This window comes from Caenorhabditis remanei, chromosome X (genome assembly GCF_010183535.1).
Source record: "Caenorhabditis remanei strain PX506 chromosome X, whole genome shotgun sequence".
In the NCBI taxonomy this organism is placed as follows: domain Eukaryota; kingdom Metazoa; phylum Nematoda; class Chromadorea; order Rhabditida; family Rhabditidae; genus Caenorhabditis; species Caenorhabditis remanei.
Window position 1 is genome coordinate 10,913,405 of NC_071333.1, and position 17,991 is coordinate 10,931,395.

The 17,991-nt window shown below is 42.2% G+C and overlaps 4 protein-coding genes across 4 annotated transcripts; 2 read left to right on the forward strand and 2 right to left on the reverse strand.

Moving 5' to 3' along the window:
• Positions 1-222: 222 nt before the first annotated feature.
• GCK72_024164 (uncharacterized protein) lies at positions 223-719 on the forward strand (the record flags this gene model as incomplete). The annotated part of the gene is made up of 4 exons (XM_003118213.2): positions 223-276; positions 325-409; positions 456-520; positions 588-719. The coding sequence occupies 4 exons, from the start codon at positions 223-225 to the stop codon at positions 717-719; spliced, it is 336 nt and encodes a 111-aa protein (XP_003118261.2).
• Positions 720-1,532: 813 nt separating this feature from the next.
• Positions 1,533-9,678, forward strand: GCK72_024165 (uncharacterized protein; the record flags this gene model as incomplete). Its single annotated transcript, XM_053735750.1, has 8 exons — positions 1,533-8,365; positions 8,411-8,472; positions 8,520-8,590; positions 8,635-8,775; positions 8,823-8,909; positions 8,952-9,086; positions 9,384-9,572; positions 9,655-9,678. 8 exons carry the CDS (start codon positions 1,533-1,535, stop codon positions 9,676-9,678), a joined length of 7,542 nt encoding a protein of 2,513 aa, XP_053579316.1.
• On the reverse strand, positions 1,966-8,787 carry GCK72_024166 (uncharacterized protein; the record flags this gene model as incomplete). The annotated part of the gene is made up of 3 exons (XM_053735751.1): positions 1,966-2,037; positions 2,081-8,363; positions 8,711-8,787. The coding sequence occupies 3 exons, from the start codon at positions 8,785-8,787 to the stop codon at positions 1,966-1,968; spliced, it is 6,432 nt and encodes a 2,143-aa protein (XP_053579317.1).
• A 1,864-nt stretch (positions 9,679-11,542) lies between the features above and the next one.
• GCK72_024167 (uncharacterized protein) lies at positions 11,543-14,604 on the reverse strand (the record flags this gene model as incomplete). Its single annotated transcript, XM_003118242.2, has 4 exons — positions 11,543-11,736; positions 11,786-12,073; positions 13,424-13,562; positions 14,383-14,604. 4 exons carry the CDS (start codon positions 14,602-14,604, stop codon positions 11,543-11,545), a joined length of 843 nt encoding a protein of 280 aa, XP_003118290.1.
• Between the last annotated feature and the right edge of the window lie 3,387 nt (positions 14,605-17,991).

Sequence of the window (17,991 nt, forward strand, 5' to 3'; positions counted from 1 at the left end):
ATCTCTTGTTAATAATTATAACACGAACACGGATGTTTGATTTAATGAATCAAACTATTTTTTGCAAAACCGCCGGCTTCAGATGTTCAAATACGTGTTAACTTGCATGTGGCAAAAAAATATCAAAAAAGGGAAAAGAAGAGAATGGTTTGAACAGCTTGCGTGGGAAAACTGTCGGAAACGCGCCGGGGTAACCATCATTCTGTCAGTTTTGTCGAAGCGATGAACGCCGTTTCCTTTGCTCTCTTCCTTATTCTTGCTGTGTCGATGGTTCAGGTAAAAAAAAATATTTTTGGGATTAACACCTATTTATAAAGATTTCAGGGTCTAACTCTGGTCATCAAGAAGAACCGCAAGTACAATGATCCACCATTCTGCTTCTCTTACAACAGAGAATACAATGAAAATGGTAACCGAATTGGATTTATCGGTTAGGTTAACTTATACTTTTTTAGATGTAACTTCGTCCTGCTCTGGATACCAATTCGACTGCTTCGACTCTGCCGGAGCTCAAATTGGAGTAAGTTTATGTTCTGTAGTATATTTTTTTTTCTTTTCAGCTCAAGAATTTATCGTGTATATTACAGGAAACTGAGCAGTTCAATAAATCGGATTGCGAGTCCATGTCTGTGTTCCGGTCCTTCTCTGACGCTGACTTCCAGAAGCGTCTTGACAATGCTAGTAAATACGCATCAACTGCCGAAGCATCTGGTCACTAAACTCGGGACAAAAGGATAATTTTCTTACTTCATCTTTTTACTCATTATTCATTCTAATACCTATGTGTATTCATGTTGTCATTTTCTTGTAATATTGATTGCCACGTGTTCTAATAACCTACAACTTCTAATTGTATTGTGTTGTTATTACGCTATGTCATCGGATAAATCAATGGCGGAGGAAAACGTTTGGTGTTTCTGTTTTTCGATGTTTTCCCTCATTTCTCTCTCTCAAGAGTGAAGACGGCACGGTGTAAACTAGGAGCCTGATGCTCAATGCATTCGTGTGGGCGCCCTTATGATCTCATGCGAGAGCGTCTCGACCCGGTTAGCTTCTACTTTTTATCTATTGTTTTCTGAAATAGAACAAAAACAATGTTGTGGTTTTGATGGTACAATTTTCACAACAGCCAGTATAAGAGGTATGAATATTTTTCAGAAAAAAAGAAAATTCTGAAAAAAAGAAAAAAAAAATTCTTCATTTCGATCTTTAGAACTTTGTATATCTTTTTCAAAAACCTTTGTCAATCTTTTTTTACTTTATTGTTATCATCTGGAATATCTCACGGTTTCTAACAAAGAAACTTTCATGTTTTGAACTTCAGTCTCTATTATTGCCTTTCATTCTATCTGTCACCTTTGCTCTCTTTTCAATTCTAGCCTGGGAATATTGATTTCGCCATCTCTATTCTTCTTCATTTTCTCAGCCATCAATCTTTTCATATAGGCCGCTCTTTCTCTTCTTCTCTCCCTCTCTTCTGTCGTATCTGTCTCTGGAACACAAGCACTTGTCGTTATATTTTTCAGAACATAATGAGTCGGGCTCCTCCGACTCCAATCAAAAATCCTGCGAAAAAATGGAAACCACCATGGGAGAGCGTAGAAGAGGAGGATGTGGAGGAAATGGAAGTGGATACTGTGGAGGAGGTCCCACCATCAAAATTGGAGAAAAAACCAAGTCTGAAACGAAAAGAGGCTCCAAGTAAACCAGAACCTTCACCAGGAGCCCCATCACCAGCTCCCGTGAAAAATCCTGTGAAAAAGTGGAAACCACCATGGGAGGAAGATGAGCCAATGGAGGAAGCACCTAAAGAACCTGCTAAAAAGGTGAGAGATCTATCTCCAAAAAAAATTGCTGCAAAGCCAAGAGATCCTTCTCCAAAAAAAGCAGTTGCTGCTAAGAAAGAACCAGAAAAGCTACCTGATTCTACAACTGTTGTCCCCCCTACTCCAGTCAAGAATCCAGTCAAAAAATGGAAACCCCCATGGGAAGAGGATGAAGCAGATGTTGAAGAAGTGAAAGAAGCACCAGTAGTTCCTGAAAAAAAGACTCCAGTTTTGAAAAAAAAAGAGCCAACTACCGTAAAACCCAGAGATCCATCGCCGAAGAAAGCTGCTGCCAAGAAAGAACCGGAGCCAGTAGTTCCACCAACTCCTATCAAAAATCCAGCAAAGAAATGGAAGCCTCCATGGGAAGAAGACGAAACACCTACTGAGGAAGTGAAAGAACCAGAGCCAACCGCACGGAAAGTTCCAGCACTCAAAAAGAAGGAACCAACCACTGCAGCCAAACCTACAAGAGATCCATCACCAAAGAAGGCAGTGCCAGCAAAGACTGAACCAGAAGTACCACCAACTCCAGTCAAGAATCCAGTTAAAAAGTGGAAACCGCCATGGGAAGAAGATGAAGCTCCGGTTGAAGAAGTGAAGCAGCCTGCAGCTCCTGAGAAGAAGACTCCGATTCTCAAAAGGAAAGAACCCATTCCAGCAGGTGCTAAACCAGCAGACGCACCGCCTAAAAAATCAGTCACTGTCAAAGAGCCAGAACCAGCAAAAGTGCCTGCGAAAAAGCGTGATCCATCTCCCAAAAAAGCTGCTCCAGTGAAAGCTGAGCCAAAGACACCAGAAGTACCTCCGACACCGATCAAGAATCCAGCAAAGAAATGGAAACCACCATGGGAAGAAGATGAAACACCTACTGAAGATGTGAAGAAACCTGCTGAACCAGAGAAGAAAACTCCTGTATTAAAAAGAAAAGAACCGGAAGCTGGTGCCAAACCGTCTGCCAGTGATCCATCTCCGAAAAAAGCTGTTCCTGCAAAAGACGCCGCAAAAGAACCTGTTAAACCAGCTGCAAAACCAAGAGACCCATCTCCGAAGAAAGCCGTTCCAGGGAAATCTGAACCGGAAGTGCCCCCAACTCCCGTTAAGAATCCTGTAAAGAAGTGGAAGCCGCCATGGGAAGATGATGAGACTCCAGTTGAAGAGGTGAAGGAGCCATCTGCACCAGAGAAGAAAACGCCTGTTTTGAAAAAGAAGGAGCCATCAACTGCAGCAAAGCCAAGAGATCCTTCTCCCAAGAAAGGATTACCAGCGAAAGAACCGTCTAAAGAAGCTGCTACAGAACCAGAAAAGCCAACTGAAAATAAGACTCCAGTGAAACTTCGCGACCCATCTCCTAAGAAAGCAGTTGCAAAACCAGAGCCAGCTCCATCCACTCCAGTGAAGAATCCTGTCAAAAAATGGAGACCTCCATGGGAAGATGATGAGGCTCCAGCAGAAGATGTTTCAAAACCGGCCGACGATAAGAAAACTCCTTCTCTTGCTAAGAAAGACCCAGCTGTAGCTAAAACTCCGGAGAAACCGAAAGCTGCAACACCAGCAAAATCGAGAGATCCTTCGCCTAAAAAAGCAGCTCCCGTGAAAATCGAACCAGAAGTTCCACCAACTCCCGTGAAGAATCCAGTGAAAAAATGGAAGCCCCCATGGGAAGATGACGACACTCCTGCAGAAGAAGTTCCACAGCCAGCTCCAGAAAAGAAAACTCCTGTTCTTGCCAAAAAGGGTTCTGCCAAGCCAAGAGATCCATCCCCGAAAAAAGCGGTACCTGTGAAGTCTGAACCAGAAGTTCCACCAACTCCCGTAAAGAATCCAGTGAAGAAATGGAAGCCCCCATGGGAAGTAGACGAAGATCCAGCAGAAGAAGCTCCGCAGCCTGCTCCGGAAAAGAAAACTCCGATTCTTGCCAAGAAGGAACCTGCAAAACCTGCTGCTGATACAAAACCTAAGGAGACTCCAAAGGTTGCTCCAGAAAAGCCAGCTGCCAAACCAAGAGATCCGTCACCTAAGAAAGCAGTACCAGTAAAAGAACCTGTGAAACCGAGAGATTCCTCTCCTAAGAAAGCCGTTCCAGTGAAATCAGAACCGGAAGTGCCTCCAACTCCAGTGAAGAACCCCGTCAAAAAATGGAAGCCGCCATGGGAGGATGACGACACTCCGGCAGAAGAAATTTCACAGCCTGTTCCAGAAAAGAAAACTCCTGTTCTAGCCAAGAAGAAACCTGCAAAACCTGTTGCTGATACAAAGCCTAAAGAAACTCCAAAGCTTCTAGAAAAGCCAGCTGTCAAACCAAGCGATCCATCAGCTAAAAAAGCAGTACCAGTAAAAGAGCCTGTCAAACCAAGAGATCCATCTCCAAAAAAAGCCGTTCCAGCCAAATCTGAACCAGAAGTGCCCCCAACTCCTGTGAAGAATCCTGTTAAGAAGTGGAAACCACCATGGGAAGATGACGATACTCCTGCAGAAGAAGTTCCACAGCCTGGTCCAGAAAAGAAAACTCCTGTTCTTGCTAAGAAGGAACCTGCCAAGCCGAGAGACCCATCCCCGAAAAAGGCGGTACCTGTGAAGTCTGAACCTGAGGTCCCACCTACTCCAGTCAAAAATCCTGTGAAAAAGTGGAAGCCGCCATGGGAAGATGATGAAGCTCCAGTTGATGATGTCAAGGAACCACCAGCTCCAGAGAAGAAAACGCCAGTTTTACAAAAGAAGGAGCCGACACCAGCTGCGAAACCAGCAGATTCTTCCCCAAAAAAAGCAGTCCCAGCTAAAGAACCAGCCAAAGAACCCACAAAGGAACCTGCTAAACCAGCTGCGAAACCGAGAGATTCTTCTCCTAAGAAAGCCGTTCCAGTGAAATCAGAACCGGAAGTGCCTCCAACTCCAGTGAAAAACCCCGTCAAAAAATGGAAGCCACCATGGGAGGATGACGACACTCCAGCAGAAGAAGTTCCACAGCCAGCTCCAGAAAAGAAAACTCCAGTTCTAGCCAAGAAGGAACCTGCAAAACCTGTTGCTGATACAAAGCCTAAGGAAACTCCAAAGGTTCCGGAAAAGCCTGCTGCCAAACCAAGAGACCCGTCACCTAAGAAAGCAGTACCAGTAAAAGAGCCTGTCAAACCGAGAGATCCATCTCCAAAGAAAGCGGTTCCAGTGAAATCAGAACCGGAAGTGCCTCCAACTCCAGTGAAGAACCCCGTCAAAAAATGGAAGCCACCATGGGAGGATGACGACACTCCAGCAGAAGAAGTTCCACAGCCTGCTCCGGAAAAGAAAACTCCTGTTCTTGCCAAAAAAGCTCCTGCCAAGCCGAGAGACCCATCCCCAAAGAAAGCGGTTCCAGTAAAATCAGAACTAGAAGCTCCACCAACACCTGTGAAAAATCCAGTGAAGAAATGGAAACCCCCATGGGAAGATGACGATGACACACCAGCTGAGCCAGTGAAAATACCAGAACCAGTCAAGAAGACTCCGACACTTGCTAAGAAAACGCCGACTAAGCCAGCAGGTAAACCCGACTCAGAAAATCCAGCAGAGCCTGTGAGCCGTCCAACTTCAAAAGATCCCAAACTCAGTACCAAAGCACCCACAGAGAAACCGAAGCCAGCTGCCGCACCCAAAGAGGAAAAGCCAGAACCGGCGCCGGCAGCAGAGCCTCCAGTAAAACCCAAAAAGTGGAAGCCGCCATGGGAAGACGATTCAGAAGAAGAGCCAGAAGCTGATTTCACCGTTCCTGCGCCAAGCAAGAAGCCTGACATTGAAGATCCAGCCGATTCTCTTGGAGGACCAAAAGGGAAAGATCCGAAACTTGCTAAAAAAGCTCCAACTGAAAAACCTAAACCGACCGCAGCACCGAAAAGAGCTCCAGACACTGACGACCCCGCCGAACCAGTCAGTGCACCTTCTTCAAAAGACCCGAAGTTGGCAAAGAAAGCTCCAGCAAAGAAACCCGATGAAAAGCCAAAGGAGCCGTCTAAACCGGTCGAGCCACCAAAACCAGCTGCACCAAAGAAGTGGAGACCGCCTTGGGAAGATGATCCTGATGACGAGCCAGAAGCCGATTTCACGGTTCCTGCGCCAAGCAAGAAGCCTGATACAGAAGATCCAGCTGACCCACTTGGTGGACCAAAAGGTAAAGATCCGAAACTGGCAAAGAAGGCGCCCACGAAAAAGCCAACTGAACCAGAAAAGGAGAAGCCTAAGCCAAAAGAGGAACCAAAACCTGTTGAACCACCAAAGCCAGCTGCTCCCAAAAAATGGCGACCACCTTGGGAAGATGATCCAGATGAAGAACCAGAAGCTGATTTCACAATGCCTGCACCAAAAAATAAACCCGATACCGAAGACCCAGCAGATCCACTTGGAGGACCGAAGCCTAAAGATCCGAAACTTGCAAAGAAGGCTCCAGCCAAAAATCCTGATGAAAAACCAAAGGAACCGTCCAAACCTGCCGAGCCACCCAAACCTGCTGCGCCGAAGAAATGGAAACCACCATGGGAAGACGATCCAGATGAACCAGAGGAACCAGAAGCGGACTTCACAATGCCTGCACCCAAAAAACCAGTTGACTCAGAAGATCCAGCGGAACCAGTGAGTGCTCCAAAGCCAAAGGATCCTAAGCTAGCCAAGAAAACACCAGCGAAGAAACCCGATGATAAACCAAAGGAGCCGTCTAAACCTGCCGAGCCACCAAAACCAGCTGCTCCTAAAAAGTGGAAACCTCCATGGGAAGACGATCCAGATGAGCCAGAAGAACCTGAGGCCGACTTCACTATGCCCGCACCCAAAAAGCCTGATTCAGAAGATCCAGCAGATCCACTTGGTGGGCCAAAACCAAAAGACCCGAAATTGGCAAAGAAGGCTCCAGCTAAGAAACCAGCCGATAAACCAAAACCAAAAGATGCTCCTAAAGATACCAAACCAAAACCAGAGGAACCTCCTAAACCAGCTGCTCCGAAGAAGTGGAAGCCACCATGGGAAGAAGACCCAGATGAACCAGAGGAACCAGAAGCTGACTTCACGATGCCTGCACCTAAGAAACCTGACTCAGAAGATCCAGCCGAACCGTTGGGTGGGCCAAAACCAAAAGATCCAAAACTTGCCAAAAAGGCTCCAGCCAAAAAGCCAGCCGATAAACCCAAACCAAAAGATGCTCCTAAAGATACCAAACCAAAACCAGAGGAACCGCCGAAACCAGCTGCACCGAAGAAATGGAAGCCACCATGGGAAGAAGACCCGGATGAACCTGAAGAGCCAGAAGCTGATTTCACAATGCCCGCACCCAAGAAACCGGACACTGAAGATCCGTCAGATCCACTTGGAGGACCGAAGCCTAAAGATCCGAAACTTGCGAAGAAAGCACCGGCTAAGAAACCGGCGGACAAACCAAAACCTAAAGAAGCTTCTAAACCAGAGGAACCGCCCAAGTCAACAGCTCCTAAAAAGTGGAAACCTCCATGGGAAGAAGACCCAGATGAGCCAGAAGAACCTGAGGCCGACTTTACTATGCCCGCACCCAAAAAGCCTGATTCAGAAGATCCAGCAGATCCACTTGGTGGGCCAAAACCAAAAGACCCGAAATTGGCAAAGAAGGCTCCAGCTAAGAAACCAGCTGATAAATCAAAACCAAAAGATGCTCCTAAAGATACCAAACCAAAACCAGAGGAACCTCCTAAACCGGCTGCTCCGAAGAAGTGGAAGCCACCATGGGAAGACGATCCAGATGAACCAGAGGAACCTGAGGCCGACTTCACTATGCCCGCACCCAAGAAGCCCGATTCTGAAGATCCAGCAGATCCACTCGGAGGACCAAAACCTAAGGATCCGAAGTTGGCTAAAAAAGCTCCCGCTAAGAAACCCGCTGACAAAGCGAAACCTAAAGAAGCTCCAAAACCGGAAGAACCACCCAAGCCAGCGGCTCCAAAGAAATGGAAGCCACCATGGGAAGACGATCCAGATGAACCAGAGGAACCGGAAGCGGATTTCACGATGCCCGCACCTAAGAAACCCGACTCAGAAGATCCAGCAGAACCATTGGGCGGGCCAAAACCAAAAGATCCAAAACTGGCAAAGAAGGCTCCAGCCAAAAAACCAGCAGCTAAGCCAAAACCAGAAGAGCCCGAGAAACCAGTTGCACCGAAGAAATGGAAGCCTCCATGGGAAATTGATCCTGACGACGACGAACCAGAAGCTGATTTCACAGTTCCACTTAAACCGGGTGAAGAGGACGAAGAAGAACCAGAAGAACCGGATGACGAGGAAGAGCCTGAAGATGAACCAGTTGATGATGCTCCGAAGAAAAAGAAACCAAGGAAGCATAAACGACGTCCAAAGAAGAAGAAGAAGCCAGAGCCAGAACCCGAAAAAGAGCCAACACCAGAACCTGTTGTTCCAAAAGCTCCAAAATGGATTCCTCCAATCAAACAGGAGGAACCAATTCCAATGCCACCAAAAGAAAAAACAATTGCTGAAAGAAACAAAGAAGAGAGAATACCTCCAGCATTGCGATATGCCAAGAAACCACGAGAACTGTAAGTTTGAAATTATGTGAGGGATTTCATAAACGTTTTTTTTAGGGAAGTTTTTATTCCATTTGTTATTCCATGGGAGCAGACCGCTGCTTTAATAACACAAGAAGGTAAAACATTCTGATGCAAATTTAATATTCAAAAACGATTTATTCAGGTATGGGGGCCTTCGGTAAAAGCAGAAATGCAGATCCTAATATTAACTTTGGAGAAAAACCAATTGTTCAGGTTTGCCTACAGCTTTGGCTATTTTCATATTGTTTTTACTTCAGGGAGCAGTCGACTCGAAGACTGTTATTCCGCTGTGGAATGATGAAAGTAAATGTGCAAATCGTCATGGCATGTCACCATTTGGAGGTATACGAGCTGTCGATCAAAATGTAGTCGATCACCATGTATTCAATTTGATGGATGTAAGTGTTCATCAATTTTAACATTCCAAGAAATAGTAAATTTTCAGAAAGGTAAAAGTAATGGAATCATCCCACTATTGGCTAAAGGTACTACTTATCACCCACATGGAGAATATGGAACTATAAGAAAACAGGTTAATGCCAGGTCCTTGATTTTCTTAATTTCTTGGTTTCAGACTGCTGATGTGAAATACAAAGACGGATGGAAACCTGGAATGGAGAAGGATTCGCATGGTTTCATTTCCAGACAGTTTATTGCCAACTCGAAAGAAAAGGCTGGAAGCAACTTGTTAGACAGACGAAGAACAATTGTAAGTTCCCTCGAGTTGCAAAAAAATAAGGGTTACAATTTGAATCACACCATCTTTCTCGGTTAACTTCCTTGACGTCATTCCGCGAAAAAACAACAGTTTTATCATGTAATCAGAGAATATAATCGGAAAACATAACAGTTTAATGACTCATGTACCCAAATTTCGACAACCAAAACAGAATGGGTCATAATTTGAAAAGATAACGGAAATGAAAACAATTGTCATCTGTTCATTACTGACTTATTGGACATTTCATCATCATTAAATTCGGAGATTCATTAGTTCATTTTTCAGATTTCCGATGCACTCCCACAATCTAAAGAATGTGAAGCTATGATTCCATTAATGTTCGATGGAAGATCAGTAGAAACACGCGAAGGCAGCGAATTTGGATCTTTCCGACCACTTGTATCAAATTCAACCGGAGGATATATTATGTCTTTCCAGGATGAAATCAAGTGTAAAAATGTTATTCCTTTCCAGGTCAGTAACCCAGAATAATTTTTTTTTTCAAAATCGAAATTGTGTATCGGATTCAACTTCAAAACGATACTTTTTATTTCAGACTGCACCATCGTTAGTCGCCTGAAAGAAATTTACTCGACATCAGTATTAACTTTAATTTTTCTCCAGTAAAGCAATTTACAATTATAATTGTTTCTCTTCAATTGTTCAGTTGTATGTTTGTAACGTAGTATATGTTTATAATCGTTTCTTTTGAATTGATTTTTTCGTCCAACTTTTTTCCTCTCTAGTTTCAATGTTTGTGTCTACAGGTGCTTATTTTTCCAAATAAACTGCACGTTTCTGTTCTACGTCACCTTGACGGCGCAAGTATTTTGTGACAATGTGGTTTGACGCCTGCACAATAAGATGAATGTGAGAATGTAAAAATTGAAAAAAGAGCTAGAAACTCTCCTTTTTTGCTATTTTCCTATTCATGAGTGACAAAATTACTGGAGCAATTTTATTAGTACCCCGACAGACAAACTCCCACTTCCGCACTTGCCTCCACACCAAAACTACGTTTTCCATCCTGTTTATTTTCAAACCTTTCTACATTATGTGCATAAATGAGGGAGTTTGTCTATGAAGCGAAACTAGCACTGAAGAACAATAGACTCTTTGAAAACTTGTACTTTTCACGCATTTTCCAACTTTTTAAAGTTGAATGGCTAACTTTTCCGATAGGGTTCAGAGATCTACCAACATGGAAAAAAAGATATTTTATTTTTATATTGCGATGTTGTAAACAACCGAGGTTCTTTGGCCTCAGTAATTTTCTGCATATTGTCAACAACAACACATTTGTTTTGTATTCAAATTTTATTCCAAAGTAAAGAAAAAACGGAAAATGTCACAAAACATCACATTCAAAAAAATGTGGTGAAATTGTGAAATACAATTAAGACGGACCAAAAAAGTTGTGGAAAAAGTATGAAAACGGGGACAAAGATGATGAAAAGTGTGTTACGGTTAAAAATGACAAAGGAGGGTAGGGAATTGATTGGAAGGGTGGGAATTGATGGGTTTGCAGAATCAAAACAATGAAAACGTCAAAAAACAAAACAAGTTGATTTCTTTGACTGTGGTGCTGCATGGAACCGGTAGCACAGAGTTCACACGGTTTAGGGATCAAAACAATAAAATAAAATGATTGGATTGGTGAAAAACGTCGATAGTAATTTAGAGGGAGGACAGCAAAAAAGGAATCCATGATGTGATGGTAGATCGGTTTGAATGTTGTGAATCGACACTCAGCACATATAAATGAGAGAAAGAAACTAATACTACTCGAATCGACACATACAACAAGAGGCTAAAGCCTTTCAGAATGACGATAAAGACAGGAGAAAAGAGTGGAACAGGGGGCAACAGTGCATAGAAGGAAAGGGTTCATAGAAGGATCAGTTTCATAAAATTAGGATAGATAGAAAGAGGGGGTGGGGAGGGAATTGTAGTTAGAAAACAGTTTTTGTGGTCTTCTGAGATATAAAATGAGGAGGGATGAAAGTATGACTTCACAGCGATATTTGTAACGAGCTGGAGTTACTAATATAATGAATGATCAGATAGTAAACTTATCCAGGAGTACGTATGGAAACTCGTGTTCAACTACAAGTATTGGCGCTAGGTCCACAACACCAGCTGTTTGATGTGTGAATGAATCGGGATTGGGGTGGGGGAAGCATTGGATGTGACAAAGAGAATGGGGGTACTAATCAAAAAAATTGAGGTCTAGTCTTGGTGCATAGAAAAAGATGTGGTTGGATAGGAAAGGTGGGGGGAACGAAAGCGAAATGAAGTCAATTCGTAGGAGTCGATGAGACGATGAGTTGGTAACACGAGATCAATGCATGTGCAAACTAGGAGCACAACCAACAATAATAATATCGACGCATAGAAAAAAGTTGGTGTAATGGAGACTATTTCAATCATTTCAGAATTGGTGCCTAAGGAAGAAGAAAAGACTGGCTCTCGGCTTTTATGGGTGAGAGTGACGGACTGCCGATATGCAGTTGATTTTGAGTCAAATTGTTCAGATTTGCCAAGGAAAGAAGTGCTCCGAGTTGTGGGTTGATCTGCAGAAGTGTGGTGGTGAGCAGATTCTGGAGCCCGCTGACTGCAGAGTTATCTTGGATCAGATCTGAAAATTTGGAAACATAGAATTAAGTATTCTATTGTTTGTGTCTTACTGGAACGGTAGTTATTCTGGAATAACGTTCCTTTGTAGTCATTCATTCCACTAAGAAGTTCCAGGACGTTGAGTACTGGCATCTGTGGTTTCGGGTTTTCACTCGGAGGACTGATCGAAGGGTTCGATGGACTTGGTGATGTTTCTCCACTTCCAGAACTGCCTCTTTCATCTCTTGAAATTGTTCTTCCTACATCACTCTTCTTCACAAGTGCTCTTGGTTGTTGACGATTCCTCCTTCTTAAGGTCTGCTTGTCACTGAGCTCAGGAACAACCGTCCAGAAGTGTCCTGAAAAAACTTTAAATGGAAAGATTATGATGTTTGTCATGCTGACGTTTGTGCTCTGTTTTTAATGGCAAGATCCGACTTTTGACCCCTTTTTTCCTTTTCCCTACTTCTACTTCCCATCTAGTAAACACTAAAGCACACCAAACTAGAAAAAGTGATGATGGAAGAAAAAAACGAGTTGTTTATGTTATTGCGAGTGCTAGGGTTTCACAAGAATTATGGATTGACCCGCTTCTTCATGCTAGCTTGCAACATCGGTGAGAATAAGAAGAAAACTGACTCTTCACTCATTTTCAGGACCCCCTCTCACTTCTTCCTCACTCAAAGTGTTTGTGTCGCACCCTAGTTCTTTTTGCTGGTTGTTTGTTGCTTTGCTGCCTCCAAGAAACTTTAGAATTCAAGATCGAGCGCCACTCGAAACTGGTAAACAAACATAACATCAGACCGCCCAAGAAGAGAAGAAGAATTTGCTGCGACCCGACATGCCACGCCACGCGAAAACACTGAGAGGGCCCACCCTTACAAAAAATACGCGCTCGTTTATTTCTATCTCTTTCAGTACTTCCTGGTATTGACAACAACACAAAAAACATTTCTATTCATAAGGAGCACATCTTCGGGCTTAACACACGCAGTAGTATCACAAAAAGGGATATGCACCAATACTCATATCTCCTTTACGACACAAACACACTGAAAATGGATGGGAGCAGAGAGAGTACAAAAAGAGACTATTGCAGCTGCCGCAAATTAAAAACATGTTTTTGTCTTGGAGCAGTTAACGAAAGGTCAACGTTTATTTCTAATTCTATTGTTGCATTCAAAATAAATTGAAAATGTGGAAAAGTCTAAATTGAACTCTAGAACATTTTATATTGGCATGACCTGGTGTGCATATAAAAATTGTTATGTACTTTCCCTCTACTTATAAATAATTCTCAAACTTCCCCTGCCTCTACTTTCTTGTTTCCTGAAGCATAAAAGTTTTTCAGTTATATCTTAATCCACCTGTTGAAGTGATTTCTGAACTAAACTATCGTTATATATGTAGATACTTTCTTTTCTCCACTATCTGTTAGTTTTGCCGCCGCACTCGAAGTTTTCACTATTTCACTATATCAATGTTTGTAACACCGTGTAATTCCTTTTCACTATTTTCCACGGCTGATATCAGACCATTCTCAAACAATCACATGAAACAAAAAAAGAATGATCGAAGGAGGAAGAAGAAAAATGATAGTAGTCGTACTCACTTCTATTTTAATTGTGTCTCGTGTTTCTACGTTTTTAAATATTCTGATAAAAAGTGTATGAAAACAATGGAAAGTGATGACATGGAAATCCACGTACCGACAACTCCACTTGCAGAAGTTTGTTTGAGTGGCAATTTGACAAAGCAATCGTGAAGACTCAAGTTGTGTCGTATGGAGTTTTGCCATCCCCACTGATCTGGTCGGTGTCGGTAATATGGGTGCAGCAATCGGATCACCTAAAAAAACATTTTCAATTTTTTGAAATCTTGTGTAAACTTTGAAGTTAAACTTATTGGGCGAGGAAACATTAGTCATCAGGCAAAAAAGGAAAAAGAAATATGACTCGAAAATATTTTGGCAATTCAGCCAAATACTGTTTGTTTTTTTCTCCTCTTCGAATAGACGGAAAGAAAAAGCAAACAAGTGGTTCCCTGAACTCTGAACTACTCTCTTTCGGTTTTGACTTTTTTGCTCTATCTCTGCTTTGTCATACTGTAGTCGACAAACATTTGATATAGAGAAAAACAGCCTCAAAATCATGAGGTTTTTGGAACGATAGAGCAGAGAAAAACGTTGTGGTTGCCAGTCGGAGCATAATATTTGACATAAAAAACTCTCGGGGCTCTGGCCCAGTCACTCAAATAACTTGTGATTCGTTTCAAAACGCCTGAATCGGAGTGTTTGTTTTTCGATTTATTGGAAAATAAACTGAAGGATTTGTGCCAAACCTGTGTGTTTGTGTTTGTGTGTTTAACTGCGAGTTGATGTTTTTTATTCAGTGCCCCCCGAAAAACAGAAAACTGAATAACAACTGATGCTCAAAAAAGTAGATCTAGGACCACTAACACAGCTGTACGTCTTTTCATTTTTCTTCCACGGAAAGTACATCTGTCCTTTCCGCAGCGGGGAGGAGTTTAGTCTTACTGAACGAATTGAATGTCTCAAAATGTCTAGAGATCGAAATGCACCTACTAGAGTTTGAATGGAAAGGCAAAAATGGATTGAATTTCAAAAATACGATTTGACATTCCCTGGATATCTTGTAACAAAACATACCTGATAGATTTCATTAAGCTTCAACCGTTTTTCCGGACTCCTGTCAATGGCTTCAATGATAAGATCTTTGTAAGAGAGTGATGGTCGTTCAAAACTGTCTGAAGAAGCTGTTGCCAGGGGTGTTTGAACTGGTGAATGTTGTGATGAGATTGAAGATGTTGTATCTGTGTTGATTGTGTCCGAAGCTGAGGGCATCTGGATGGTAGACGCCAGCAATTCCATCTGAAATACAGAATTCATTGAAAAGTGTAGGTGGAAATGAACGATAATAAGAATCGAGGTAATGAGTAATAAACGGAGATAGAGAATAAGAATGACGAGATGTGTTTTAAAAAGATTCTCAATTAATATAGATCAGAGAGTGATTGAAACTGATAATGAGAGCATGAGAGCACGGAAAGAAACACGGCAAGAGCAAGTTGAGGTGGTGGGAGTTGTGTTATTCTGTTTTGAGCAAGTACCTCTTATTGCTACAGTTTGCCGAAGTGGGCGGGACTTGGCAGACACACACGGAAAAATGTGCAGAAACAGAGCATACAAAAAAAGTGATGTGGTATGATCTTCAGCTCAAAATTGCGTCTTCTTATCAAGTTTTTGACGAAGTGATAAAGTTTCATTTTTTCGTTTTGACTCAAAATTCAGTGTGACATCACACTGGAAAAATCACGCATATTTCAAAATTCTCTCCACTTCTTACTTCTTCTTCTTCTTTTTTTCAAATCCGTCTTCAGAAGCAAAACGCCAAAACACTTTGCATGTTTCATCTTGAGGAAGAACTTTAACGTTTTTTTTTCTCGGGAAGCTGGGACTCAAACGGCCAAACAGCCAATTGGTAGAGCGGAACAAATTCAATTTTCAAACATTCTGTGGTCATTTCCTTTCTATGAAAATTTTTATTCCCGAGGACTAAGGGGGAGAGATAGGAGAAATTGGAAAAAATAGAAGCAAAAAACAGAAAACATGGGTTCTGTCGGCTTTTCCTTCTTCTGCAACAATAGAGAAACAACAAAAAACACAATTTTGAGGTTTCCAGGTGGCAATAATATATGATGTTGTTTCAGTGGCTACCGTACTCTGTCACAATTCATATTAAGAAAGAAATCTTGTTTGGTTCTAATGATAGAGTGGTAGGCTAATCCCTACATCCAAGCAAATGAAAAAAGTGGACGTGTCCGGAGCAAAACAAGAGATAAAGGCTATCCTCGGATGTTGAAAGATATAAATTAGGCGCATTCCACATTCCCAATTCGAGCATGTCATTTTTTGCAGCTGCTCTCTTTCATGTTGCTATTACTCTCGGAAGGGACACTGAAATCCAGCCTCCTTTTCAACAAGGACACTCCTTCTCTGATATGAATTGAAAGAAAAAACCAAGGACGCCCAGTCTTTTGTGGTCCGCTCCTATTTTTCAGATATGGATGGCCCCTAGGGGTCTGTTGAGTTTTTTTTTTGCTGTGTGTGCCACAACGTTTCAAATTGCTTGCCTGCGGGTGCATACATGCCTGACTGAATGCAAAACAAACACACAAAAACAGATGGAAGGAAATAGGGCGAGAGCCAGGAAAAATGAGCCCCGGCCGCCCGGGGTCGGACTACATGGTCCCACCAACCAGCCCCGGATCCTGTCCTGCCCAAACACCTCGCCTTTTTTGCCCTCTTTCTTCCATTTCATTTCGGCACTTTCCTTTTACATATGTAAATGAAAATTCTAGAGCAAATGTTAGGACCCTCTTATTTTTCCCCGTAAACTGGACTTTGTCCCCAATAAAAAGAAACTAGAAAAGCACAAGAAATAGTGACAAACAAAGAAAAACCGGAACAGGTGATAGTAAGCACTGAGACAGAATTAGGAGTAACTGGAAGAAAATGGGGTACGGTAATAGACTGGCAGCTTTTAAGTGAAAGTTTGATGACACTAGCAACATGTGATAGAACAACAGTATTTAAAACAAACCAAAACATGTCAAAACACTTGAACTTGTGACAAAAACAGGACCTTGTTATCAGTTTGGGATCGAAGTTCAGAGAGAAGAGGAATCGGAATGATAGAGTTGATGTGAGAAAGTGTTATATATTTTTGCGAATAAATAAGGAACTCCTCAAAGTGTGTAGGAAGGACCTCATTCCTCTTTTCCTCATTTTTTTCTCTCCAATGAATATTTAATTCATTAGTTTCCCTTCTATGGCATCCAGAATACAGAAAACAGAGCAAGAGAAGAAGAACGAAAAAAATACGTGGGGGCAAGGAAGAGCCAAAAGAAGACGAAGTGAAAGGATGAAAAAATGAAAAAGTGTAGTAGAAGTTCTGAGAAAAAATTACAATGAGAACAACACATATGTGGAAAAAAGGAGTCGGGAGTAGGAGAATTGTTGTGCTCCTGATGGACGCGACGGCCACGCCCATTTCACGCATGGGTCGCAAAACAGAGAGAATAGACGAACAAAAAAAGTTTTTTGAAGAAAGGGGGAGAAAAAAATGGTGAAAGACGGGAGGAGCAAAATTTGTTTCCATCTTTTTAGATGGTCATGTTTTTTGACAAGTTTTTCTATGAGGGATCGAAATTTGTTTGTAAGGGGGTCCAATGGTGTAGAGAGTTCAGTCAGAAGTTGAACTCATTTCAAGAAAAAAAATGGCAGACCTAGTCGTTCCAAAAACTAATTACGCCTAGGGCAAGATCTACGAAAAAATAAATGAGGACCAAATTCTGGGGTTCTTCGTTTTTTTCCTTTGCGAACATGTCTTTTTTGCAATGATATCTGGTTGTTCCTGAGTAAGATGTTTATCTCAAGTCCTCAAGGAAAACAACTTCTGTTGGTCGCCACCCCCCACTTCATCCTTCAATTTATCTCTTTTCGCCGATGTTCGCTAATTGGAAAAGCAAGGTGAGAATGAGAGACGAAGAACACGCCAATTGAGTGGCTTACAAGCGAACAAAAAAAATTGGAAAGAAAATTGAGTAATTAGACACGGGCGCCGCAAAACATCTATTATCTACAAAGATCTTGAACTTGTTCTATTTTTGGTGTATTTTCAAAGAATGCTCCCTAGTAGGACTTGATTAGTAAGATTAACAAGATTACAGAAGGATTACAAGAAAATGATAAACTTGAGAGGGAGAATCAGCACTAGTTTTGATGATCGGAAGGAAGAGCAAAAGAAGAAAAGTGTGAGACAAGGCCAGGATTGGAGTGTTACGACAGACATGCACCTGGACGGTTTTCACAAAAGGGTCGACAGCTGGGTTACTGACAAAAATGACATCACTCATTGTACTTTACAAAATCGTGGAAACTTTTGAAAAAACAATGCCACTTCTGGTATTGTTCCCCCCCGTTCTTTCATATTTCACCTCGTTTTTTGACGAGAAAAAGTCCACGGATTGCGTAAGTGAATCAGTGCGATCTGGCAAATATTGCGACAAAACAAACACTAGATCCTTGCCATTGTCGGCCTGCTTTTAGTAGGAGTGTCTGGAAAAAAAGGCAGCGTCGAATAGTGCTGCTTGCAAAATGCACCGTAACCTAGAACCACTTACTGCTGACTGACAGCCGTCAGAACATATAGACCTGGAGACAAAACATACACGAAAAAACAAAGTGCAATTATTA